Source organism: Stomoxys calcitrans, chromosome 2 (genome assembly GCF_963082655.1).
Source record: "Stomoxys calcitrans chromosome 2, idStoCalc2.1, whole genome shotgun sequence".
Taxonomy (NCBI): Eukaryota; Metazoa; Arthropoda; class Insecta; order Diptera; family Muscidae; genus Stomoxys; species Stomoxys calcitrans.
In genome coordinates, this window is record NC_081553.1 from 21699071 (window position 1) to 21725592 (window position 26522).

At 43.6% G+C, this 26522-nt stretch overlaps 1 protein-coding gene across 1 annotated transcript in view; it reads right to left on the minus strand.

The window, feature by feature from the left end:
• LOC106086709 (dynein beta chain, ciliary) overlaps window positions 1-26522 on the minus strand; it is a 140119-nt gene that overhangs the window by 1663 nt on the left and 111934 nt on the right. The window contains exons 27-35 of the mRNA XM_059361391.1: window positions 24672-25430; window positions 23671-24262; window positions 23276-23524; window positions 16633-17109; window positions 16216-16580; window positions 10935-11073; window positions 10696-10862; window positions 9439-10629; window positions 2438-4018 (exon numbers count right to left, since the gene is read on the minus strand). Of these exons, the coding sequence (XP_059217374.1) occupies window positions 2438-4018; window positions 9439-10629; window positions 10696-10862; window positions 10935-11073; window positions 16216-16580; window positions 16633-17109; window positions 23276-23524; window positions 23671-24262; window positions 24672-25430 (5520 nt within the window). The remainder of the gene's footprint in view (window positions 1-2437; window positions 4019-9438; window positions 10630-10695; window positions 10863-10934; window positions 11074-16215; window positions 16581-16632; window positions 17110-23275; window positions 23525-23670; window positions 24263-24671; window positions 25431-26522) is intronic.

Below are 26522 nucleotides of genomic sequence, written 5' to 3' on the forward strand. Positions count from 1 at the left end.
TTGATTGGGGAGTGTTTTGGGGAAAGAGGATCGTTTTTGAAAATAAGGGTAAGGGGGAGGGTCCGCCCCCCCTCTATTTTCACCACGGGATCATTATGCATCATCTGTGAAAATTTCAATAAAATCGGTTCCACCATTTTTGAGTCTATACGGAACCGACAAACAAACCAACAAACAAACACAAATTGATTTTTATATACAAGACTAGCTGGACCCGGCCCGCTCTGCTACGCCTGATAGTGCTATGTTGGAGAAAAGAGCTCGTATTTTGGAAATTTCTGCCTAATTTCAGTTGAAAATATATTCGAATTTTCCTGTGGATTTTCTACTTTCAAATACCTCTTATTTAAGCCCCAATAAGTAAAATCCCTGTTTAAGGGTGTGGTGGATCCCCAGAAACCTGGTCTCAAGTGGGGAAGTCAATTTCGTGCACTACACCCAAAGACCTTTCATTTAAGATCCATACTGCCATGATCGGTAAATATGTCCGATGTAAGGGGACCCACGAAACACTTAGTTCCACAAATTAATATCAGATTCGCTTTCTACTCTCAACAACCTTTAATTTGATACCCATATTGTAGTGATTGGTCTATAAATCCGTTTGGCGGGTTTTGGGGGTGGGCGGCTCTCCTAGGCATCCCACCTCAGATTCTGACACCAAATTTTTATACCCACCACCGAAGGATGGTGGTATATTCATTTTGTCATTCCGTTTGCAACACATCGAAATATCCATTTCCGACCCTATAAAGTATATATATTTTTGATCAGCGTAAAAATCTAAGACGATCTAGACATGTCCGTCCGTCTGTCTGTTGAAATCACGCTACAGTCTTTAAAAATAGAGATATTGAGCTGAAATTTTGCACAGATTCTTTTTTTGTCCATAACCAGGTTAAGTTCGAAGATGGGCTATATCGGACTATATCTTGATATAGCCCCCATATAGATCGATCCGCCGATTTAGGGTCTTAGGCCCATAAAAGCCACATTTATTATCCGATTTTGTTGAAATTTGGGGCAGTGAGTTGTGTTAGGCCATTTGACATCCTTCGTTAATTTGGCTCAGATCGGTCTAGATTTGGATATAGCTGCCATATAGATTGATCCTCCGATTTATGGTGTAAGGCCCATAAAAGCCACATTCATTATCCGATTTTGCTGAAATTTGGGACAGTGAGTTGTGTTAGGCCCTTTGACATATTTCTTCAATTTGGTCCAGATCGGTTCAGATTTGGATATAGCTGCCATATAGACCGATTTCTTGATTTATGGTTTTGGGCCCATAAAATGCTCATTTATTGTCCGATGTCGCCGAAATTTGGAACAGTGAGTTAAATTAAGCCCCTTGACATACTTCTGCAATATTGCACAGATCGGTCCAGATTTGGATATAGCTGCCATATAGACCGATATCTAGGTTTTAGGTTTTGCGGCCATAAAAGACGCATTTATTGTCCGATGTCGCTGAAATTTGACACAGTGAGTTTGGTTAGGCTCTTCGACGTCCTTCTTCAATTTTGCCCAGATCGGTTCAGATTTGCATATAGCTGCCATATAGACCGATCTCTCGATTTAAGGTTTAGGGCCCATAAAAGAGACATTTATTGTCCGATTTCGCCGAAATTTGGGACTTTTGAACAAGAAAGTGTTGCCCAGCGGCATGTCGGTTGGACTTGTCTATCAATGAGCTAAAAATAGTTGCAATCTTAACGATATGGTTTGCAACTCCCATCATTTTTGGTGTATGGCAGCCTACATTTATTTATTTGTGCCCCCACACATCATTATATCTTTAATGAAACCCCATATTGCCATGATTGGTGTATACAGCCGTTTGGTGGAGGGTGTCTATATAATGGTTGTGCGCCACACTCCATCCGATACTTGAGCACACATATTTGAATAACGCGATCTACTCAAAAATAACTATTATTTGATCCCCCATTGTTTTAATTGGTCAAAAAATCTATTGAAAGCGATTTTTTGAGGTAAAACGCCACCTAGATTTTTGGACACAAAGTCATTATTTATCATTTGATGCCCCAATGTTTTAATTGGTGAAATAATCTATTGCAGGCGAGGTAAAGCGCCACCTAGGTTTTTGGATTCAAAGTTTAATGTCATATTCGTTATCTACTCCCGAATTGTTATTGTTATTAAGGTCCAATAGGAATATTTGAGGTGATTTTAGGGTCGGGGCAGCCTAGGTACTAAGACCCAACAAACTTGATATTAAATTTGTATATTTGGGTTACCATGCAAAAGATAGTTGGCTTAAATCAGTACATCAGATCTGTCGTTCTTGAAAATTAGGGTAAAGGGGAGGGTACGTCACCCATTGAATATCAAAAATTGAAGTATCCTTATTTTTTCTATAGAACATTTTTTTCATAATTCTATCTTTAACCTTTAAGGCCTTTGTAGTACTCACGTGATACTTTCCACATCCTTTTTGGTAACATCACAATGTAGGCACATACGATCCAAGGGTAAATCATGTTTCCTAGCACTCTCCTGCATAATGGCGGTAAGAAAACTTTGAGGATTAAAGAGTCCTCCCAGCCAGATAGTGCAGGGTAGCTTAAAATCACTCAACCACAGGGAGAGCTCCTTGATGCGATGCAGCAAATCGGCAAACCAACTTTGTAAACCCAACATACTGGGATAGGCCAAAGAAGTCCAGGACTCCGGTACATGATCATAGAAAATGGCATGATCCAGACGTTCCATATCCGAGGTAATGGTCAATTCGCCCTTAAGACCCAACATAAGTTCTCGCAAAGAACGTTTAATCTCCTGTATTAAAGCATTCATGCGTTCGCATTCCTGTAGCGCCACCACCACGAAGGGTGTCTTGCGTTCAATGCGATTGAGCAGAGCATTTAAATTGAATTCCACTTGCAATTTATCCAGAAAATCTTCGGCCATTATTTTGACCAACTCTTCACGCGGAGCACTGCAGGTGGTGGTCAACTCTGATTGCCTAGGCTGTAGCTCAAAGACAGTCTTCAACAATTGCTCGGAAGCATTGGTGAGAAATCCTATCTCAGCATTGGGATGTAGACCATACAGCAGGGGCGACTCTTCGGGAAGCATTTCATTGATGTAGTTGTGATAACCTTCAAAATCCAGATTGGGTGGTGAGGGAAAACCAGGACACAATTCCAAATCGCCATCCACCAATTCTTGCTGCAACAATTCGGCCAAATAGGTTTGACACAAACGCCGATCCCAATCGTCGGTTATGTGGCCACCATACATAATTTCACCAAAGAGATAACGCAAGTCCTCCCAAGGTATACGATTGCTGCCCTCCAGATAATTGTGAAGTACCGAAGCCGAAATGGTTAGATCTCCTAAATTGAAGGGATATACTTTGTTCCAACCCAGGGGACCAAATTTTCGTCTTTGTCCTGCCACAGCATGAAAATAGCATAGAGAGAATAGTATGGATTTGAATTCAGCTTCCTGGGTGCAGCTCTCCAAGGTATCCTGTGAGAAATTATCCCAAGCCTGATGCATATTGGCTGCCATGCCAGAAGGAGGTTCATTGACAATTTTCAGCGAAGATTCCAAAATACCTTGGGGTATAATGTGATATTGGGGATCAGGTGCAGGTTCGGCGCTAATGAACAGGCGAAATTTGGTAGCTGCAAAACTTTCCGGTTGTGATGTAAGGCGTTCTATAAGCTTTTCCAAATTAGGCAACCAGTTGGCCACCAGATGGATATTTTGAAATACTACCCATTGATCTGCGGAAGCTAGTGCCTGAGTCAAGGCCTCTTCAGCCAACATTTCTTGACCCTGACCTAGGGATATGTTGATGAGGTTATTATTGTTTGTGCTAAAGCCCAGCTGTTGGCCTAAGCGTTCGACATCGTAGATGGGATCTACGCCAGGGCAGAGTATGAAAAATATGGGTGTTGCAGCGGTTACTTCATTGAAAATATCGGAGAAATGAAAGGTTTTGACATTGGCATATTGACGGCCCATGGTTTGTTCAACAAAGAGCCTGGAAGAAAGAAGAATAGCACAGAGAGAGAGAAAGAGAGAGGTAATATTGAGAAAAAAAAAGAATATGAAAGAAACGAAGAGCGGAGAAGAAAGGAGTTGAGAGGGGTGAAGAAGTAAGGAGCGTAGAAGAAAGGAGTTGAGAGGGGAATAGGAGTAAGAGTAGAAGTAGATGTAGAAGTAGAAGCAGGAGTAGAAGTAGGAGTAGGAGTAGGAGTAGGAGTAGGAGTAGGAGTAGGAGTAGGAGTAGGAGTAGGAGTTGGAGTAGGAGTAGGAGTAGGAGTAGGAGTAGGAGTAGGAGTAGGAGTAGGAGTAGGAGTAGGAGTAGGAGTAGGAGTAGGAGTAGGAGTAGGAGTAGGAGTAGGAGTAGGAGTAGGAGTAGGAGTAGGAGTAGGAGTAGGAGTAGGAGTAGGAGTAGGAGTAGGAGTAGGAGTAGGAGTAGGACTAGGAGTAGGAGTAGGAGTAGGAGTAGGAGTAGGAGTAGGAGTAGGAGTAGGAGTAGGAGTAGGAGTAGGAGTAGGAGTAGGAGAAGGAGTAGGAGTAGGAGTAGGAGTAGGAGTAGGAGTAGGAGTAGGAGTAGGAGTAGGAGTAGGAGTAGGAGTAGGAGTAGGAGTAGGAGTAGGAGTAGGAGTAGGAGTAGGAGTAGGAGTAGGAGTAGGAGTAGGAATAGGAATAGGAGTAGGAGTAGGAGTAGGAGTAGGAGTAGGAGTAGGAGTAGGAGTAGGAGTAGGAGTAGGAGTAGGAGTAGGAGTAGGAGTAGGAGTAGGAGTAGGAGTAGGAGTAGGAGTAGGAGTAGGAGTAGGAGTAGGAGTAGGAGTAGGAGTAGGAGTAGGAGTAGGAGTAGGAGTAGGAGTAGGAGTAGGAGTAGGAGTAGGAGTAGGAGTAGGAGTAGGAGTAGGAGTAGGAGTAGGAGTAGGAGTAGGAGTAGGAGTAGGAGTAGGAGTAGGAGTAGGAGTAGGAGTAGGAGTAGGAGTAGGAGTAGGAGTAGGAGTAGGAGTAGGAGTAGGAGTAGGAGTAGGAGTAGGAGTAGGAGTAGGAGTAGGAGTAGGAGTAGGAGTAGGAGTAGGAGTAGGAGTAGGAGTAGGAGTAGGAGTAGGAGTAGGAGTAGGAGTAGGAGTAGGAGTAGGAGTAGGAGTAGGAGTAGGAGTAGGAGTAGGAGTAGGAGTAGGAGTAGGAGTAGGAGTAGGAGTAGGAGGAGTAGGAGTAGGAGTAGGAGTAGGAGTAGGAGTAGGAGTAGGAGTAGGAGTAGGAGTAGGAGTAGGAGTAGGAGTAGGAGTAGGAGTAGGAGTAGGAGTAGGAGTAGGAGTAGGAGTAGGAGTAGGAGTAGGAGTAGGAGTAGGAGTAGGAGTAGGAGTAGGAGTAGGAGTAGGAGTAGGAGTAGGGAGTAGGAGTAGGAGTAGGAGTAGGAGTAGGAGTAGGAGTAGGAGTAGGAGTAGGAGTAGGAGTAGGAGTAGGAGTAGGAGTAGGAGTAGGAGTAGGAGTAGGAGTAGGAGTAGGAGTAGGAGTAGGAGTAGGAGTAGGAGTAGGAGTAGGAGTAGGAGTAGGAGTAGGAGTAGGAGTAGGAGTAGGAGTAGGAGTAGGAGTAAGAGTACGAGTAGGAGTAGGAGTAGGAGTAGGAAGTAGAAGTAGAAGTAGAAGTAGAAGTAGAAGTAGAAGTAGAAGTAGAAGTAGAAGTAGAAGTAGAAATAGAAGTAGAAGTAGAAGTAGAAGTAGAAGTAGAGTAGGAGTAGGAGTAGGAGTAGGAGTAGGAGTAGGTAGGAGTAGGAGTAGGAGTAGGAGTAGGAGTAGGAGTAGGAGTAGGAGTTAGGAGTAGGAGTAGGAGTAGGAGTAGGAGTAGGAGTAGGAGTAGGAGTAGGAGTAGGAGTAGGAGTAGGAGTAGAGTAGGAAGTAGAAGTAGAAGTAGAAGTAGAAGTAGAAGTAGATGTAGAAGTAGAAGTAGAAGTAGAAGTAGAAGTAGAAGTAGGAGTAGGAGTAGAGTTAATCTTCCTCTCTCTAAATCTATTAAAGTAACTTTAAATTCTTATAGGTCCTTCTCACCTTATGGCACTGGTAACCCTATCCGGTCTCAAAGCTCTCACTATACACAATTTTTGCAAAGGTGTTCGATGTTTCCACTCTCCCGGGAATTGTTCACTCTCTGGTACATCACTGGTCAAAAACTTCCTCCAGCGCTTGGGATAACTCTCGATATCCTTGTCTATGCCATAGAAATTATCCATTAAAGCCAAAGATTTAATGCCTCCCCAGGCAGTGCGTCCTATGAAATCTACAGGAGACAAAGTGTTTGGGTCATGAGGAAATCGCAAAAGAAAATCAACTTCTTCCCGCGATATATGCTCCGAGGCAGCCATAATGCGTAAAGTCATGTGAGCGGTAAAAGTCAATTTATCCACCTCAAAAAGACCCCTTAGGGCATGATAGAATGTCTGGCAGGTTATGGCATCTACCAAGGCAGCCACTCTTCGCTCATTTTGTCGGTGTTGGGGAGCCGATACTATGGCCTGTTTAAAGACCTGCATAAAGGACTTCAGAGAGAAGCGATAAATGGGATTTATGCGACTCAAATCAGAGAGTACAAAATAAAGTACCGCAGCCCTTTTGGCAGCAGAACGATACATATTGCGGGGCCTCATCAATCTGCAAAGTAGTGACGCGAGCTTCATGAACCTTAAGTTCAATTTCATCTACGGTTTGCTTGGTAGACTCCAGATTGGCCACCAATTCATAATCATCCAAGACATTTTCTCCTGCTGAGGCCAATCTGGCCAAAAGGTCATCTTCCAAGAGTTTGAGGGAAATTTTGAATTTATTTTGCTGTATGGTGACATCGGTCTTCATATCCTCCAAATCAGGTCTTTCGATTTTTTACCACCTCCGCCAGCAATTGTTCCTCCAGACCATCTTGGGTTACCGTAAAGTTTATGAGAGTGGTCTGGGCCTGCATTTCCGGCTTGTAATGAGGATTGGCCAATTTGGTGTGTAGGATCAAACGAAAGTTGGAATTAAAATCCAATTCCTTATCGCCCAGGCGTATAAAACGCCCTGGGAGTAGGAGTAGGAGTAGGAGTAGGAGTAGGAGTAGGGAGTAGGAGTAGGAGAAGGAGTAGGAGGAGTAGGAGTAGGAGTAGGAGTAGGAGTAGGAGTAGAGTAGGAGTAGGAGTAGGAGTAGGAGAGTAGGAGTAGAGTAGGAGTAGGAGTAGGAGTAGGAGTAGGAGTAGGAGTAGGAGTAGGAGTAGGAGTAGGAGTAGGAGTAGGAGTAGGAGTAGGAGTAGGAGTAGGAGTAGGAGTAGGAGTAGGAGTAGGTAGTAGGAGTAGGAGTAGGAGTAGGAGTAGGAGTAGGAGTAGGAGTAGGAGTAGGAGTAGGAGTAGGAGTAGAAGTAGAAGTAGAAGTAGAAGTAGTAGAAGTAGAAGTAGAAGTAGAAGTAGAAGTAGAAGTAGAAGTAGAAGTAGAAGTAGAAGTAGAAGTAGAAGTAGAAGTAGAAGTAGAAGTAGAAGTAGAAGTAGGAGTAGGAGTAGGAGTAGGAGTAGGAGTAGGAGTAGGAGTAGGAGTAGGAGTAGGAGTAGGAGTAGGAGTAGGAGTAGAAGTAGAAGTAGAAGTAGAAGTAGAAGTAGGAGTAGGAGTAGGAGTAGGAGTAGGAGTAGGAGTAGGAGTAGGAGTAGGAGTAGGAGTAGGAGTAGGAGTAGGAGTAGGAGTAGGAGTAGGAGTAGGAGTAGGAGTAGGAGTAGGAGTAGGAGTAGGAGTAGGAGTAGGAGTAGGAGTAGGAGTAGGAGTAGGAGTAGGAGTAGGAGTAGGAGTAGGAGTAGGAGTAGGAGTAGGAGTAGGAGTAGGAGTAGGAGTAGGAGTAGGAGTAGGAGTAGGAGTAGGAGTAGGAGTAGGAGTAGGAGTAGGAGTAGGAGTAGGAGTAGGAGTAGGAGTAGGAGTAGGAGTAGGAGTAGGAGTAGGAGTAGGAGTAGGAGTAGGAGTAGGAGTAGGAGTAGGAGTAGGAGTAGGAGTAGGAGTAGGAGTAGGAGTAGGAAGTAGGAGTAGGAGTAGGAGTAGGAGTAGGAGTAGGAGTAGGAGTAGGAGTAGGAGTAGGAGTAGGAGTAGGAGTAGGAGTAGGAGTAGGAGTAGGAGTAGGAGTAGGAGTAGGAGTAGGAGTAGGAGTAGGAGTAGGAGTAGGAGTAGGAGTAGGAGTAGGAGTAGGAGTAGGAGTAGGAGTAGGAGTAGGAGTAGGAGTAGGAGTAGGAGTAGGAGTAGGAGTAGGAGTAGGAGTAGGAGTAGGAGTAGGAGTAGGAGTAGGAGTAGGAGTAGGAGTAGGAGTAGGAGTAGGAGTAGGAGTAGGAGTAGGAGTAGGAGTAGGAGTAGGAGTAGGAGTAGGAGTAGGAGTAGGAGTAGGAGTAGGAGTAGGAGTAGGAGTAGGAGTAGGAGTAGGAGTAGGAGTAGGAGTAGGAGTAGGAGTAGGAGTAGGAGTAGGAGTAGGAGTAGGAGTAGGAGTAGGAGTAGGAGTAGGAGTAGGAGTAGGAGTAGGAGTAGGAGTAGGAGTAGGAGTAGGAGTAGGAGTAGGAGTAGGAGTAGGAGTAGGAGTAGGAGTAGGAGTAGGAGTAGGAGTAGGAGTAGGAGTAGGAGTAGGAGTAGGAGTAGGAGTAGGAGTAGGAGTAGGAGTAGGAGTAGGAGTAAGAGTAAGAGTAGGAGTAGGAGTAGGAGTAGGAGTAGGAGTAGAAGTAGAAGTAGAAGTAGAAGTAGAAGTAGAAGTAGAAGTAGAAGTAGAAGTAGAAGTAGAAGTAGAAGTAGAAGTAGAAGTAGAAGTAGAAGTAGAAGTAGAAGTAGAAGTAGAAGTAGAAGTAGAAGTAGAAGTAGAAGTAGAAGTAGAAGTAGAAGTAGAAGTAGAAGTAGAAGTAGAAGTAGAAGTAGAAGTAGAAGTAGAAGTAGAAGTAGAAGTAGAAGTAGAAGTAGAAGTAGAAGTAGAAGTAGAAGTAGAAGTAGAAGTAGGAGTAGGAGTAGGAGTAGGAGTAGGAGTAGGAGTGGGAGTAGGAGTAGGAGTAGGAGTAGGAGTAGGAGTAGGAGTAGGAGTAGGAGTAGGAGTAGGAGTAGGAGTAGGAGTGGGAGTAGGAGTAGGAGTAGGAGTAGGAGTAGGAGTAGGAGTAGGAGTAGGAGTAGGAGTAGGAGTAGGAGTAGGAGTAGGAGTAGGAGTAGGAGTAGGAGTAGAAGTAGAAGTAGAAGTAGAAGTAGAAGTAGAATTAGAAGTAGAAGTAGAAGTAGAAGTAGAAGTAGAAGTAGAAGTAGAAGTAGATGTAGAAGTAGAAGTAGAAGTAGGAGTAGGAGTAGAGGTAGAAGTAGAAGTAGATGTAGAAGTAGAAGTAGAAGTAGGAGTAGGAGTAGAGTTAATCTTCCTCTCTCTAAATCTATTAAAGTAACTTTAAATTCTTATAGGTCCTTCTCACCTTATGGCACTGGTAACCCTATCCGGTCTCAAAGCTCTCACTATACACAATTTTTGCAAAGGTGTTCGATGTTTCCACTCTCCCGGGAATTGTTCACTCTCTGGTACATCACTGGTCAAAAACTTCCTCCAGCGCTTGGGATAACTCTCGATATCCTTGTCTATGCCATAGAAATTATCCATTAAAGCCAAAGATTTAATGCCTCCCCAGGCAGTGCGTCCTATGAAATCTACAGGAGACAAAGTGTTTGGGTCATGAGGAAATCGCAAAAGAAAATCAACTTCTTCCCGCGATATATGCTCCGAGGCAGCCATAATGCGTAAAGTCATGTGAGCGGTAAAAGTCAATTTATCCACCTCAAAAAGACCCCTTAGGGCATGATAGAATGTCTGGCAGGTTATGGCATCTACCAAGGCAGCCACTCTTCGCTCATTTTGTCGGTGTTGGGGAGCCGATACTATGGCCTGTTTAAAGACCTGCATAAAGGACTTCAGAGAGAAGCGATAAATGGGATTTATGCGACTCAAATCAGAGAGTACAAAATAAAGTACCGCAGCCCTTTTGGCAGCAGAACGATACATATTGCGGGCCTCATCAATCTGCAAAGTAGTGACGCGAGCTTCATGAACCTTAAGTTCAATTTCATCTACGGTTTGCTTGGTAGACTCCAGATTGGCCACCAATTCATAATCATCCAAGACATTTTCTCCTGCTGAGGCCAATCTGGCCAAAAGGTCATCTTCCAAGAGTTTGAGGGAAATTTTGAATTTATTTTGCTGTATGGTGACATCGGTCTTCATATCCTCCAAATCAGGTCTTTCGATTTTTACCACCTCCGCCAGCAATTGTTCCTCCAGACCATCTTGGGTTACCGTAAAGTTTATGAGAGTGGTCTGGGCCTGCATTTCCGGCTTGTAATGGGGATTGGCCAATTTGGTGTGTAGGATCAAACGAAAGTTGGAATTAAAATCCAATTCCTTATCGCCCAGGCGTATAAAACGCCCTCTTTTGATCAGAGCTCGACTCAGTAAGGGTTCCAGCACAGTGTCCACACTTTCCTCAATTTGTTCCAGCAGCACAGTATCGCCCTTGGCCATGGCTTTTTCCAAAGAGTCTAGGAAATTTTTCTGAGCAAGCCTTAGGACCACCAAATCCTGGCCATAGCGATTTTTTATCCATTTGATGCCTTGTCTGCAAAGAGTTATAGGAACAAATTAGGTCTCATTATCAGTCTGATTTTTTTTTTGTAGGACCTACAATTGTGGATCTATCATCAGCGGCCATCTGGTGGAATGCACCAATATGGTGGCATTTTCGGTGGACATGCGATCCATGGGCAAGCCTTCATTATTCCAGGAGGCTATTTGGGCATCATCTGTAAACACCGCCAGATAATCGACTTCTTCCGTATGCGGTATGGGAGGCTAAAATGTAAATCCCATTAAACGAAGTGTTAACCACATTTAAGGCCATTGGTAATCTAATCGCATACTTGCCTCAATTCTACGAAAACTGGGCAGCCACATTTGCTGCTGCAGCTCTTCACGATAACGACGCGTAAAGCAACCGGCATAGGAGAGAAAAGAGGAAATTAGCAGGATATCACCAGGTAGGGTGGCACTTTTCGATTGCAAACTTTTTGTTTTTACACATCATCACATCCGAACGGTACACCATGTTGAAGCATTCGGCCAGGTATGCATTTGGTAGAGCAATGCAGCATGCGTTGGTATTCGTTAGATGGTGGGTTGGTGACGTCAATGTGTAACATTTTAACAACCGGAAATGGGAAATAGAAAAATGGCATTGTATATTTCATGGTTTATAAACTGGAAGCCACAAGGAAACACATAACTTAAAAGACAAACAAACACACACACATATACGCTTTATTTGGCTGTGGTACTCGTTGCAAATGGTTGTTGGCTTTTTCCAATAAACCTAAGTTTTCATGGTGGTTTCCTCTGCAATACTAAGGATGCACTAGCCTTCCCTGTTTTGGGCTAGCAAAATGTATGTGGCATAGCATTGACAAATATCCAGCGATACATGGTTGAGGTAACGAAGTCTTTTCGTTCGAAGGAAAAAGAATTGAAATTTTGAAGCTTTCAGTTTGTGGTTCCTTGTACTATTGGATTGCCCAAAAAGTAATTGCGGATTTTTCATATAGTCGGCGTTGAAAAATTTTTTCAACGGCTTGTGACTCTGTAATTGCATTCTTTATTCTGTCAGTTATCAGCTGTTACTTTTAGCTTGCTTTAGAAAAAAGTGTAAAAAAAGTATATTTGATTAAAGTTCATTCCAAGTTTTTTTAAAAATGCATTTACTTTCTTTTAAAAAATCCGCAATTACTTTTTGGGCAACCCAATATTTGTGTGTGAAGGCTAGTTACAAAAATGCATTTATCTTGGGGTCTTCACGATGGAAGGAGACACCAACGTTGACAAATTAAATGTCATTAATAGCTAATTTGAATTATGAGAAAACTAGGTTCGAAAGATACTCTCTGCGAAAAAAATTTTCACGAAGTTAAGTAAACGGTTAAGGGCTCAAATTTTCATGACACGTGTGTGTCAGCGGTTCTTATGTCTAGAGGACAAAGGCGAGATGCTGGCTATAAGGACCTCGGATGCGACACTTAACCACAGTGTGGTGGTCTTAGACATACTCGTGCATTTGCGTGCTTAGCGGCTCTTATATTTGAGGGAAAATGCGAGGTACTTGCTACGCTTTGTTGTTGTTGGAGCAGTTTATTGTGTTCTATCTTTCGTCTGCTTGATTCTGTTGAGTGTCAACACCCAGGAACTCTACGACTAAGATGGGGTGCATCCACAGGCATCTGGGTATGAGTCGAGTGGGTCTGGCCGGGCAGTTAAACAGGTGACGTGTATCGTGCGGTCCCTGGTTACAATCGGGACATACATCTTGCACGTCGGCATCAGGCTTCTGGGCGGTGGATATCTATCCACAAGATCATGATTTGGATGGTTTCTGTGATAACAGCCCAAAAGGTATTGCTTAGACAGCATGTAGTTATGCCTTGGCACTGGTAGGATCTTTGTCTCCTGATGCAGGTGGTCCACATGAGAACTGAGGAGACAGCCCGTCGCAGTTCGGAGGGCGGCATTCTGACAGATCTGGTTTACCGGGGGAGGTCGATTTCTTCGGGTGCAATGGGTCGCGGTCGTTCTCCAAGGACTACATTCACCCGATAGCCAATTACCGCATCTGCTACCGTGTCTGCATGAATGTTGTTTAGACCCGCTTGATATGCCGCTTGATCTAGAGATTCTCTCTTGTAGCGCTGAACCTCACGCTCGTGTAGATCTACCTTAAGAATGATTTGGATGGTTTCTGCGATAACAGCCAAAAAGGTATTGCTTAGACAGCATGTAGTTATGTCTTCGTACTGGTAGGATCTTTGTCTCCTGATGGAGGTGGTCCACATGAGAACTGAGGAGACAGCCCGTCGCAGTTCGTAGGGCGGCATTCTGACAGATCTGAATATTATTCCACTGCGTGTCACAAAGTTGACGAGATCACACTGGCGCTGCATAACTTACCACAGACCGGCCAATTGCTTTGTACGTGGTCAACAAGGTTTCTTTGTCTGCACCCCAAGTGCTGCCAGCGAGTGACTTGAGGACTTTGTTTCTACTGGCATGTGAGGAGAATGTGTAAGAGCTGTCAAATGTGACGCCAAGTATATTGGCGTCACTTGATGGTCGGAATCATTTCTCCATCGACCATCACAGTCATCTCGGTATTCACCTCACGCGTATTTGTAGTGAACAATGTGGCTGAAGATTTGGTGGCTGTTATCTTCAGATTTCTTGCAGCGAAATATGAGGCAAGTTCGTTAAGGTAGACCTTCAACCTATAGCAGATGTCAACAATGGGTGGGGGGCCTGATGCCATGATTATACAATCGTCCGCATATGGTACAATCTCTATGCCGTCTGGAAGTGGTGGAATGGAGGATAGATAGAGGTTAAACAGTGCCGGAGTTATCACCCCACCTTGGGGAACTCCCTGTTTCACTCTACGGTGTTTCGACCTCTTATCTCTAAATTCCACAAATGACTGGCGACCACACAGATAATTCGCGACCCATCGTTTCAGGCCTGGCTGAGGGGACGTGTTGGCGATGTTCTCAAATAATTTGGCATGGCTGACCGTGTCGAATGCCTTCGATAGATCCAGTGCCACGAGGACCGGCCTATAACATGACCTATGCTGATTGAAGCCACGGCAAATGTGTGCGGTGATGGCATGCAAAGCTGTTGTTGTGCTGTGCAGTCTCCGAAATCCAAATGAATGAAATGATGCTCTGCGAATGGAAATTCTCCTACGAGGCTCGGGTGGAGTAATGCCTCAAGCGTCTTTGCCACTGGTGAGAGAAGGGAGATCGGTCTGTATGACTCCCCCAAACTCGGGTCTTTTCCAGGCTTCAGTAGCGGGATCACTCTGCCCATTTTCCAGACATCGGGAACTATAAGAGTGTTCAGTGACAGGTTGAGGACAGTGGTAAGGTACTCAACTCCAGGTGAATCCAGATTCTTCAACATCAATGTAGAGATTTCGTCGGGGCCCAACGCCTTAGAAGATGTGGCGCCACGGATGACATTTGTAACTTCGCCCACGGTAAAAAAAAAAAATGATGGCTGTTCTTTGGCTCGTAGATTATGAATACGGCGAATGGCTTTCCTCCTTGCCCTGTCTCTCTCTCTCTGGATGCACAATAAATTGACGGTTGAACAACCTGGCGCATCTCTGCGGATCAGTCACGGTTATTTCGCCAAAAGATCCTGTCATCCCGTCTACCAGGGTTCGAGAGTGACTTAACAGTAGCCCACAGTTTGCCTACACCGGTGCCTAAGTTACATTGCTCCAAGTGTTCCAGCCACAAATTCCGCTTATGTTCGTTGACTACGCTGTTTATTTCCAGATTCAGCTCGCTGATTCTGGGGTTAGCGGGGTCCATAGCACGAATCGCATCACGCTCATCTGCGAGTACCACTGCTTGGGCCGCACGTGGGGTATTCGACTGGCTGGTATAAAGCGAGCGGCTGCTGCATTAATGATGTCTCGGAATTTCCTCTCGGCCATAAGCACATCAGAGGGGTATGGCAGTTCACTGAAGCGGCGATTGGTGTACTCTCTGAAGTCAGTCCAATCGGCCTTCTTATAATTGATAAACGTCCGGCGCTCAGAGGTTATGAAGTCGGGTGGTCGGTCGATGGTGAGAATTATGGGGGGGGTGGTCTGACCCCAAAGAGATGACGGCTTGCTACGTGTATCTCCAAGAAGTGATTCACTCACATGCCAGCGTGGACAGGGCACTAAATCTCGGGGTGGCGTTTGTAGATCGATGACATGAGCGTGCGTTCAACGGCTCTTACGTCTAAAGGACAAAGGCAAGGTGCTGGCTACGCGCTTCTCAGAGACGTGACGTGGATGTGACACTAAATCACGGTGTGGTGGTCGTAGACAGATGGAAGGAGTGTGTGTTCACGCACTAAGCGACCCTTATGTCTGAAGGACAAAGGCGAGGTGATGGCTACATCTATCTCAAAGACGTGACTCATCCACGGCGTGGATGCGGCACTAAACCACTCTGTGGTGGTCTTAGACAGTTGGCACTTGTATGTGTTTGCAGGCTCAGCGGATCTTATGTCTGAAACACAAAGGCTAGGAGTTGGCTACGTGTATCTCGAAGACGTAATTCACTCACATGCCGGCGTGGACCGTGGCACTAAATCACGGGGTCGTGTAAGTTCGCGGGCTCAACGGCTTTTATGTCCAAAAGACTAACGCGAGGTTCTGGCTACGTGTATCTCGGAGACGTGACTCATCCACGACGTGGATTCACTAACAAGGCATCGTGAACAGGGTACTAAATCACGGGGTGGTGGTCGTAGATCGATGACTCGAGTGTGGCTCGCGGGCTCAACGTCTATTTTGTCTAAAGGACAAATGCGAGGTGCAGGCAACGTGTATCTCGGAGACGTGACACACCCACGGCGTGGATGCGGCACTAAACCACTGTGTGATGTTTTTAGACAGTTGGCACTTGTATGTGTTCGCAGGCTCAGCGGCTCTTATGTCTGAAATACAAAGGCGAGGTGCTGGCTACGTGTATCTCAGAGACGTGACTCATCCACGGCGTGAATTCACAAACAAGGCATCGTGGACAGGGTACTAAATCACGGGGTGGTAGTCGTAGATCAATGACACGAGTGTGGTTCGCGGGCTCAACGTCTTCTATGTCTAAAGGACAAACGCGAGGTGCCGACAACGGGTATCTCAGAGACGTGACTCATCCACGGCGTGGATGCCGCACTAAACCACGGTGTGGTGGTCTTAGACAGTTGGCACGAGTGTGTGTTCGAGGGCTCAGCGGCTCTTATGTCTGAAGGACAAAGGCGAGGTGCTGGCTACGTTTGTCTGGGAGACGTGATTCACTCACATGCTGGCGTGGGCTGGGGTGTCGGTTGTAGATCCATGACATGAGTGGGCGTTCGCGGGCCCAACGGCTCTTATGTCTAAAGGACAAAGGCGAGGTGATGGCTACGCGTATCTCGGATACGAGACATAACCACGGCATGGATGCGGCACTAAACTACTGTGTAGTGGTCTTAGACAGTTGGCGCGTGTAGGTGTTCGCGGGCTCAGCGGCTCTTATGTTTGAAGAACAAAGGCGTGGTGCTGGCTACATGTATCCCGAAGACGTGTTTCTAAAAAGTTTTCTTTTTCATGTCCTTTGCTTTGTCTTACCTCTGCACTGATTCCTTCCAGCGTATATTTTCATTTGCCAAACCATTCACCAAGCGATGGGCCAAATCAATGGTGAATGTGGTCTTATCAGCCTCCAGTTGACATTTTTGCTTTGAGGCCACAGCCTCTTCGAACTCTGATTGTATCTCCCTCAACTTGCGTTCCAAATCATTGATTTTTTGCTTTAGATATTCCAGGCGTTCTCTGGCCTCGGTTAACTCATTTTGGGAATCCTTAAGGGCCTGCTGTTTGGGTCCCACCACAAGAAAAACCTGATGGTAACGATGAATGTTAATGACCCAAGCACAAAGGCCAGCAGCGGCAACAGATTTTTGAACAATCTTATCGGGATTGAATTCGGGATCCTGAAAATAGGGGAAATATAATAAACTAAGAAAAGTTCCTCTCAACACCCACCTTCAGATATCCTTGCAACATTTCAATGATGTTGGGATGTATGTTGTCCTTGTTGTAGTTGACCAAATCATTGAGGAACTGATCTACTCGAACCATCATCAGTTTGGCTGCCTTCCAGCTACGATCGCGGGGTATTTTGCCATTATTGGCAAAAAGGACCATTACGGCGGCACATACATTCACCACCGCCTTGGGGGGAGAGCCAAAGGACTTCAGTTCGGTTAGATTGTTCTTGTTCAGAGTGTTCAATGCAGCCTGGGCTGCCACAAGCGCCGGCTCAGCTTTTCGCAAATCCTCTTCACACATTTTGGTCTTGATGCACACATCCTCCTCGATAATGCGCACCCGCTTCTCCTCCTCGGAGGCAATGTGTTTCTCATGTTTCACCTTTTCGCTTTCGGCACTGACAATGAGAATCAGTTTATCGGCGGCAGCATTTTTGGCAGTCAATTGAATTTCCTGCACGGCTAATTGGTTCTGCGAGGCATGCGAGGAAAAGATTCGCATTCATGACATTCGACCATCCATTCAATTATTCTTTGTCTCAGAGAAAAGTGCAAAAAAACAAACACGCCAGCAAACAAAACCAAAAAGGGGGTGTGTGTGTGTGTGTGTGTGTGTTGGTGCATTGGCCATAATCTCTCTTTATATAACCACACATGTATGTGCAAGCTTTAAGATAAATTTGTGAAATATGGGCTTGGGCTAAAAGCAAAATGAAAATTAATTAAAAGCAGAGTAAAATGTTCTAATGTGCATTGGTTGGTGATGTTCGGTTACGTGGCTACAACACATGTGGGAGGCAGAAATAGCATATTTTTGGCGTCAGCGGTTTTGATTCAAATGACACAAAGGCATTTTAAGGGCAAATGATTGTATTGTGACACTTATTTGCCTGAATCATTGAACAATTTTGCGAATTGTGTTTTTCATGCTTTATGAAATTAATGGTGCCAATAAGAAGGCCACCGTAGAGCAGAGGTTAGCATGTCCACTTATGACGCTAAACGCCTGGTTTCGAATCCTGGCGAGAATAACAGAAAAACTTTTAAGCGGTGGTTATGCCTTCCTAACGCTTTTGATATTTGTGATGAACTATGCCATTTGAAACAAGTAAAGAGGCGTTTAGTTCGGCATGGCCGAACTTTGGATACCCACCACCTCGGGTATATATGTAAACCACCTTTCGTCAAAATCCGGTGAAAAATGCATAGCAGCTATATCGAAATATGTTCCGATTTGAATCAAATACTTATAAGTACAAGTCATTGGTAAATTGTGTATAACAAAATATTAATCTTTTGAGTAGCTATATCAAAATATATACCGATCTGAACCATATACGACACGGATTTCGAAAAGTCTAACAAACTCGGATTATAAATGCGCCTTTTATGAGGCCAAGACTTTAAATCGAGATATCGGTCTATATTGCAGCTATATCCAAATCTAGACCGATCTGAGCCAAGTTGCAGAAAAGAGTCAAAGAGCCTAACATAACTTACTGTTCCAAATTTCGGCGAAATCGGACAATAAATGCGCCTTTTATGCCCCCAAAACCTTAAATTGAGAGGTCGGTCTATATGGCAGCTATATTCAAATCTGCACCGATCTGACTCAAATTGAAGAAGAATGTGGAAGGGTTTAACACAACTCACTTTCCCAAATTTTGGCAAAATCGGGCAATAAATGCGCCTTTTATGAGCCCAAGACCTTCAATCAAGAGATCGGTCTATATGGCAGCTATATCCAAATCTGGACCGATTTGGGCCAAATTGAAGAAAAATGTCGAAGGGACTAACACCAATCACTGTCCAAAATTTCAAAAAAATCGGATAATAAATGTGGCTTTTATAGGCCTAAGATCTAAAATCGGCGGATCGGTCTATATGGCAGCTATATCCAAATCTGAACCGATTTGGGCCAAATTGAAGAAAAATGTCGAAGGGACTAACACCAATCACTGTCCAAAATTTCAAAAAAATCGGATAATAAATGTGGCTTTTATGGGCCTAAGACCATAAGTCGGAGGATCGGTCTATATGGCAGCTATATCCAAATCTGGACCGATCAAAGCCGAATTAAATAACGATGTCAAAGGGCCTAAGGGAACTCACTATCCCAAATTTCAGCAAAATCGGATAATAAATGTGGCTTTTATTGGCCTAAGACCCTAAATCGGCGGATCGGTCTATATGGCAGCTATATCCAAATCTAGACCGATCTGAGTCAAATTGAAGAAAAATGTCGAAGGGACTAACATCGATCACTGTCGCAAGTTTCAGCAAAATCGGATCATAAATGTGGCTTTTTTGGGCCTGGGACACTAAATCGGCGGATCGGTATATATGGCAGCTATATCCAATTCTGGACCGATCTATGCCAAATTGAAGAAGAATGTCGAAGGGACTAACACCAACAACTGTCGCAAATTTCAGCAAAATCGGATAATAAATGTGGCTTTTATAGGCCTAAGACCCTAAATCGGCGAATCGGTCTATATGGCAGCTATATCCAAATCTGGAGCGATCTGAGCCAAATTGAAGAAAAATGTCGAAGGGGCTAACACAAATCACTGTCCCAAATTTCAGCAATCTCGGAAAATAAATGTAGCTTTTGTAGGCATAAGACCCTAAATCGGCGGATCGGTCTATATGGCAGCTATATCCAAATCTGAACCGATCTGAGCCAAATTGAGCAAGAATGTCGAAGGGTTAACACAACTCACTATCCCAAATTTCAGCAAAATCGGATTAAAAATGTGGCTTTTTTTGGGCCTAAGACCCTAAATCGGTAGATCGGTCTATATTGCAGCTATATTCAAATCTAGACCAATCTGAGCCAAATTGAAGAAAAATGTCGAAGGGTTTAACACAAATCACTGTTGCAAATTTCAGCAAAATCGGAAAATAAATGTGGCTTTTGTAGGCGTAAGACCCTAAATCGGCGGATCGGTCTATATGGCAGCTATATCCAAATCTGGACAGATCTGAGCCAAATTGAAGAAGAATGTCGAAGGGACTAATACAAATCACTGTCCCAAATTTCAAGAAAATCGGATAATAAATGTGGCTTTCGTAGGCGTAAGACCCTAAATCGGCAGATCGGTCTATATGGGGGCTATATCAAGATATAGTTCGATATTGCCCATCTTCGAACTTAACCTGCCTATGAACAAAAAAAGAATCTGTGCAAAGTTTCAGCTCAATATCTCTATTTTTAAAGACTGTAGCGTGATTTTAACAGACAGACGGCTAGACGGTCAGAAAGTATATATTCTGGTCAAGAATATATACTTTATAGGGTCGGAAATAGATATGGCGATGTGTTGCAAACGGAATGACAAAATGAATATACCCCCTATCTTCGGTGGTGGATATAAAAATGATATGGCAGCAATGTACGTGAGAAGTTAGCCCCTGTTCCTTAATGGAATGTTCATGGTCAAATTTGCATTGTATATGCATGCAAAGTCTTGTAGTCAGACAATTTTGCATGCAAAATCTTGTAGTCAGCCAATTTAGGTTGCCATGGTAGACATAAATACCCAACTTCATACTTCTAGTGCAATCCGTAAAGAAAGTACCTACAAAATATTGCCAAATGCATACCTATCCAGTCTGGATACTCATCCCGTCAAACTTTTCGGGATAGCTATCCTGCTCTAGATTCATTATTCCGTTTCATTTGGGTGCATGGTTTTTGGTGGTGTTTTTATGTTTGAGCCCATAATCGTACTTGTGCTATAAAATTGAACCCATTTATGAGAAAGTTGCAAGGCTTAGCTAATTGCATGTCTTTCATAGAGTCAGTGCAATTTGTGAAGGTGTGAAGTGAGAACTAAATGCGACATAGCAAGCCAAAGTCATAGATTAGCTGATAGACAGATATGTGCATAAGTACATGCGATGAAGCCGAAAGTTGTTGATTGAAAATCAAATCTATAAAAAAAATAATTCAAAAATTTAATTTTCCCCTACCATAGAATGGGGGTATACTAATCTAGTCATTCCGTTTGTAACACTTCGTCCGTTCATCCGTCCATCCGTCTGTCGAAATTACGATACAGATACTTAATATTATTGTAAGTCCTTGGGGAATGCAAATGGGCCATATCGATTCAGATTTAGATATAGCTCCCATATAAATCGATCTTCCGATTTCTTGAGCCCTTACAAAACGAAATTTTTGTCCGATTTGGCTGAAATTTTGCATGTAGTGTTCTTGTTCGGCTTAAAAGAGCTCAAGAAGTCACACGGGGGGATCGGTTTATATGAGAGCTATATCAGGTTATAGACCGATTCGGACGGTACTGGGCACACTTGTTGGCACAGTTATATACTCTCCACCATGTATCGCATTTGTCGAGTTCTTTCCCGGTATCTCTTTTAAGGCAAACAAAGGATGAAAGAAAAACATATAAAAAGGCGTTAAGTTCGGCCAGGCCGAACTTTGGAAACCCACCACCTCGGGTATATATGTAAACGACTTTCATCATAATCCGGTGAAAAAGTCATAATTTATGCCCCCATAGCAGCCATACCGAAATAAAGTCGAAAAAGTGGTCTAATAAGTACAAGTCATTGTTCAATTTTGTAGAACAAATATTGGTTTTTCGATATCCATATCCAAATATGGACCGATCTGAACCATATACGATGCGGATGTCAAAATGCCTAACATAACTTTAAATCGAGGGATTGGTCTATATGGCAGAAATATCCAAATCTGAACCGATCTGGACCAAATTGAAGAGGAATGTCGACGGGCCTTACACAACTCACTGTCCCAAATTTCAGCGAAATCGGACAATAAATGCGACTTTTATGGGCCCAAAACCTTAAATAGAAAAATCGGCCTATATGGCAGATATATTCAAATCTGGACCGATCTAGGCCAAATTGCAGAAAGTTCTCGAAGAGTTTAACGCAACTCACTTTTCCAAATTTCGGCGAATTCGGACAATAAATGCGCCTTTTATGGGCCCAAGACCTTTAATCGAGAGATCGGTCTATATGACAGCTATATCTAAATCTGAACCGATCGGAGCCAAATTAAAGAGGATTGTCAAATAAACTAACACAACTCAATGTCCGAAATTTCAGCGAAATCGGACAATAAATGCGACTTTTATGGGCCCAAAACATTAAATCGAGAGATCGGTCTATATGGCAGCTATATCCAAATCTGGACCGATCTGGGCCATATTGCAGAACTTCCAATAACTTTGCTAAGTATGGTTCGAATCGGTTAATAACCGGTTAATATAAACCCATCGTGGGTCTTGACTTCTTGAGTCATTAGAGGGCACAATTCTTATCCGATTTGGCTGAAATTTTGCATGAGGTGTTTTATTATCACTTCCAACAACTGTGTTGAGTATGGTTAAAATCGGTTCATAACCTGATATAGCTGTCATATAAACCGATCTTGGGTCTTGACTTATTGAGCAACTAAAGGGCGCAATTCTTATCCGATTTGACTGAAATTTTGCATGAGGTGTTTTATTATTACTTCCAACAACTGTGTTGAGTATGGTTAAAATCGGTCCATAACCTCATATAGCTGTCATATAAACCGATCTAGGATCTTGACTTCTTGAGCCTCTAGGGGGCTCAATTCTCATCCGATTTGACGGAAATTTTGCATGAGGTGTTTTGGTATCACTTCCAATAACTGTGTTGAGTATGGTTAAAATCGGTTCGTAACCTGATATAGCTGCCGTATAAACCGATCTTGGGTCTTGACTTCTTGAACTTCTAGAGGGCGCAAATCTCGTCCGATTTGACTGACATTTTGCACGTAATGTTTTGGTATCACTTCCAATAACTTTGCTAAGTATGATTCAAATCGGTTCGTAACCTGATATAGCTGCCATATAAACCGATCTGGGATTTTGATTTCTTGAGCTTCTAGAGGGCGCAATTCTTATCCGATTTGGCAGAAATTTTGTACAACGGCTTCTCCCATGACCTTCAACATACGTGTGTAATATGGTCTGAATCTGATCGGTAGCTTGCTATAGCTCCCACATAAACCGATCTCCCGATTTTGCTTCTTGAGCCCCTACATGGCTCAATTCTCATCCGAATGGACTAAAATACAACACAATGACTTCTACAATGTTCAGCATTCAATTCATTTATGGTCCGAATCGGACTGTCGGTTGATAGAGCTCCAATAGCATAACAGTTCTTATTCTTTGTTGGCCTAAAAAGAGACACCGCCCAAAGAACTCCACATATACGACCCATGGTGGAGGGTATATAAGATTCGGCCCGGCCGAACTTACCACGCCCTTCCTTCTTTTACATTGAGCTGAGCCCTTTAACTGAAATTCTTATGAAAACTTCCAAAATTTACCTCCGTTACAACCTAATTCATGAGTTTTGGTGACAACATTTCTTTCTGGTGCTTGTGTGTCATGATATATGCACGTGAGTGTGTGTGTGTAGATTGCTATAGCAGGACAACGGTTAAAATCGACCATGGCCAAAACCCCAAAAACCATTTAAAGATGTGCGAACTCTACTGTTTTACACTAATTACAATGTGAGGAAGAGTGAGTTCAAAGGTTTCACGAAAAATATTTATGGCTTCGACCTAGTCGTAGTTGTAGTCGTCGTCACCGTTTTCTCCCCACCTTTAGTGTGTCAACTTGGTTGGCACATTCCGCCAATTTGGCCATGCCACTTTGTAAGCGTTGGATGCGGCGTGTATGTTCACCACTACGGTCGACCAATAATTTGCGGTACAGGAAAATATATTCGAGAAAGGTCTTTGGGGTTGTGTAGTTGAAACGTTTTTCGTTTTGCAAATAAATCTTCGATATTTGATTCACAGTACCATGAACATAGGCCATGAAACAACCAATGGGTTGTATGAGGTCAAGCTGTAAAGGGTCGAATCAGCAGTGGGCCAGAGGGGAACATGAAAGAAAAATAAAGGTTTATAGGTTATCACAAGGTGATGTTATGACAAATGGCCATATATGGCCTGGAGATGATGGTGTTTTCTCAGAAGCTCTGTTCTACCTACCGGCAATATGCGTTTGTCTATTTCACCCAGAAATTGCTGTGAGACCGATTGCAGCGCTGTTTTGGGCCACTCATGAAACCAATCTATAGTGGTGTGACTTAAAATGGCTGGAAACTTGCGGGCCCTTACTCTTAAAGTTTGACCCACAGGCGAGAAGCATAGAATTAAACGCAGCAGGCGGCGTACCTTCTCCACAAAGAAGCGCCAACAATTGTCTCGGGTATCCAAAGTGCCCGCCTGCTTAACCTCATTGCGTATGCCATTGACGATGACCTCCATTTGATCGTCGGCAAACAGTTCGGGAATTTCTCCAGCAGCCAAAAGATCATTGATCAGCATTAGCAATTGCTCTTGAGGCAATTGGGCATCGGACATGAGGAAAACAGAGGCAACGTTCTTCAGGCCCACTTTCATGCACAAGGCGGCAATGTCTTCCTTCATATCCTGTAGACCATAGCCACGTTTGATTTGAATTTGGCAAACGCTAAAGGAGGAAATGAAAGAGGCCAAACGGGCTAAGGTTTGTTTGCCGGAACCTCCTACGCCCACCAGCAGGGCATTGTTGCGTGGGCTTTCCAATATGCGATTGATGCTGAAATTTAAAGAGAAGAAAAAGTAAAAGCCTCATCAAGTTCGGTGTCCACCTTCGCATCTGTGACCATAACCGCCCTCCTTAAAAATGCTTAGAACCCTCCGTTTAAGCGTAACCTTAGCGACACAGCTGAGAGTATAGACCTCAATAGGTTGCCTATGCAGCACCACTACCAAACCTGCCCGAGAGAGGAAGCTCAACGTTCCCGTTGAGCACGGCGAAGGCCAGACTTTACAGCTCTACAGCTTCTATAGCCTAACTCGTTCAAGAGTAAGGCCTCTTTAGACAGACAGACGGATATTAAAGAAATCTATTTAAAATTTCAGATATATACGGTGAAGGGTGTTAAATAAATATATGAAGATGTTACCTAGGAATCGGCGAAAGGTGTATCCAGAAGCTTACTTACCGACAAACATGTTTCATGGCATCCTCGAATAATACCAAATTCATATAACCTATGACTTCATTATAATTAGCCTGCGCCTCCATCAGCAACTGATACAAGGCATTCCAGCTCTTCAAGGTGGTATACTTTTGATCCGCCAGCGATTGGGCAAAATGACAATATATCAAGGGATCCGAAAATACAAACTCCTCATCGAAATCCTCAAAGTCCTTTTTGAATATATCCCTTATGGAAGAATTGAAGGCCTTGATGTCATAGGGATCAACCAAACGATCATTGTAGGTGCGATAGGCCTCGTGTACATAAAGTCTTATGAGATCCGAAGGTTTTTGACACACCGTCCCTCCAATATTGGCAATGTGAGCCATATTAACAGCCTCTGCGGGTATGCCGCAGCTGTTCATTAAACCCTGGTAGATCTGGGTCAAATCGCGCATATTGAAGCTGTAATGAAATTTAACAGCGGTGGGCAGAAAAGAGGCCTCCATGCGGCGATGTAGAGCAATTCCCACTTTTGTTAATAGTGGACCGATGGATTTGATTTCCTTGCTAAAGTTGTTCAAAGGGTTGTCAAGGTGAGAACTCAAAATACGACCATAGATGTATTGTAATGTATATTCACTAGGTGGAGCCACTGAGAAAACACAAAAGTGGCGCTGCAAACGAGGATCTATGGTAAAGGAGCCAGCAGTGGGATTCATGCAGGCGGCAAACTGACAGTTGCGTATATTCTTTAGCTGCAAGCATTGCCGGTCGTACCTTAAAAGAGAGAAAAAGAGAGAGATATATTAATTTAATTTAATTTGAAAGAACAAATCAAGTTATGGGCCGATGCTTAGCATGGGTGTTCAAGAAGGAGACGAGAAGAGCTCCTGTGTCAAAATTAGAAGACACGAGTGAAGCATCCAGATAGCGTAAAGTCTTATCTAAGGATCCTTCCTGAGAAGAGGAGGACGGATTTTACACCGAGAGCAACCATGGACTACGGATGGAGACGCACTTCATAGCCAGCCAGGAGGAGGTCGGCTATCACAATATCGCAACAGCAATTTCTTCGTTCTCTTTCGGTTGACGATAGGCCATTGTGTTCCGGCAATTCTGCATCCATGTACAGATTTCCACCCATCCAACTACTCTGTATTGACCAAGCCCTAATACCTCAAACCTCAATTTTGTTTTTTCTTAACGAAGTTCTATTTTTACTTTAGACCAATGATTCTTAGAATTTGTCGTATATTTCGATTTTGTAAGTTTTTGGCCCTGAAAAATTTACCCATCCTACTGGAAAGGGTGATTTTTTTAGCTATTATCTTTTTGGCAACACTGGTTTAAACAGCTCACTCGCATTTCGCGTTTTGTTTCACTGTCAAACATCTTCAGTTTGGTCTTACAAACGAACAAAGCTTGCAAATTATTAAATTTTATTATCAAAATGCGTGCTCTGTTAAGAAAGTTCATCGCGTGCTTCTTTCATTGAGGGACGAAGCTCACTTTTGGCTCAATGGGTACGTAAATAACCATAATTCATGATTTTGGAGTGGAAGATCAGCCAGAAGTATTGCAAGAGCTACCAATGCATCCAGAAAAAGTCACTGTTTGGTGCGGTTTATGGGCTGGTGGCATCATTGGATCGTATTTCTTCAACGATGATGCGAATGGTAAGGGAACTGTGAATGGTGAGCAGTATCGTGAGATGATATCCAACTTTCTTATACCCACCACCGAAGGATGGGGGTATGTTCATTTTGTCATTTCGTTTGCAACACATTGAAATATCCATTTCCGACCCTATAAAGTATATATATTCTTGATCAGCGTAAAAATCTAAGACGATATAGCCATGTCCGTCCG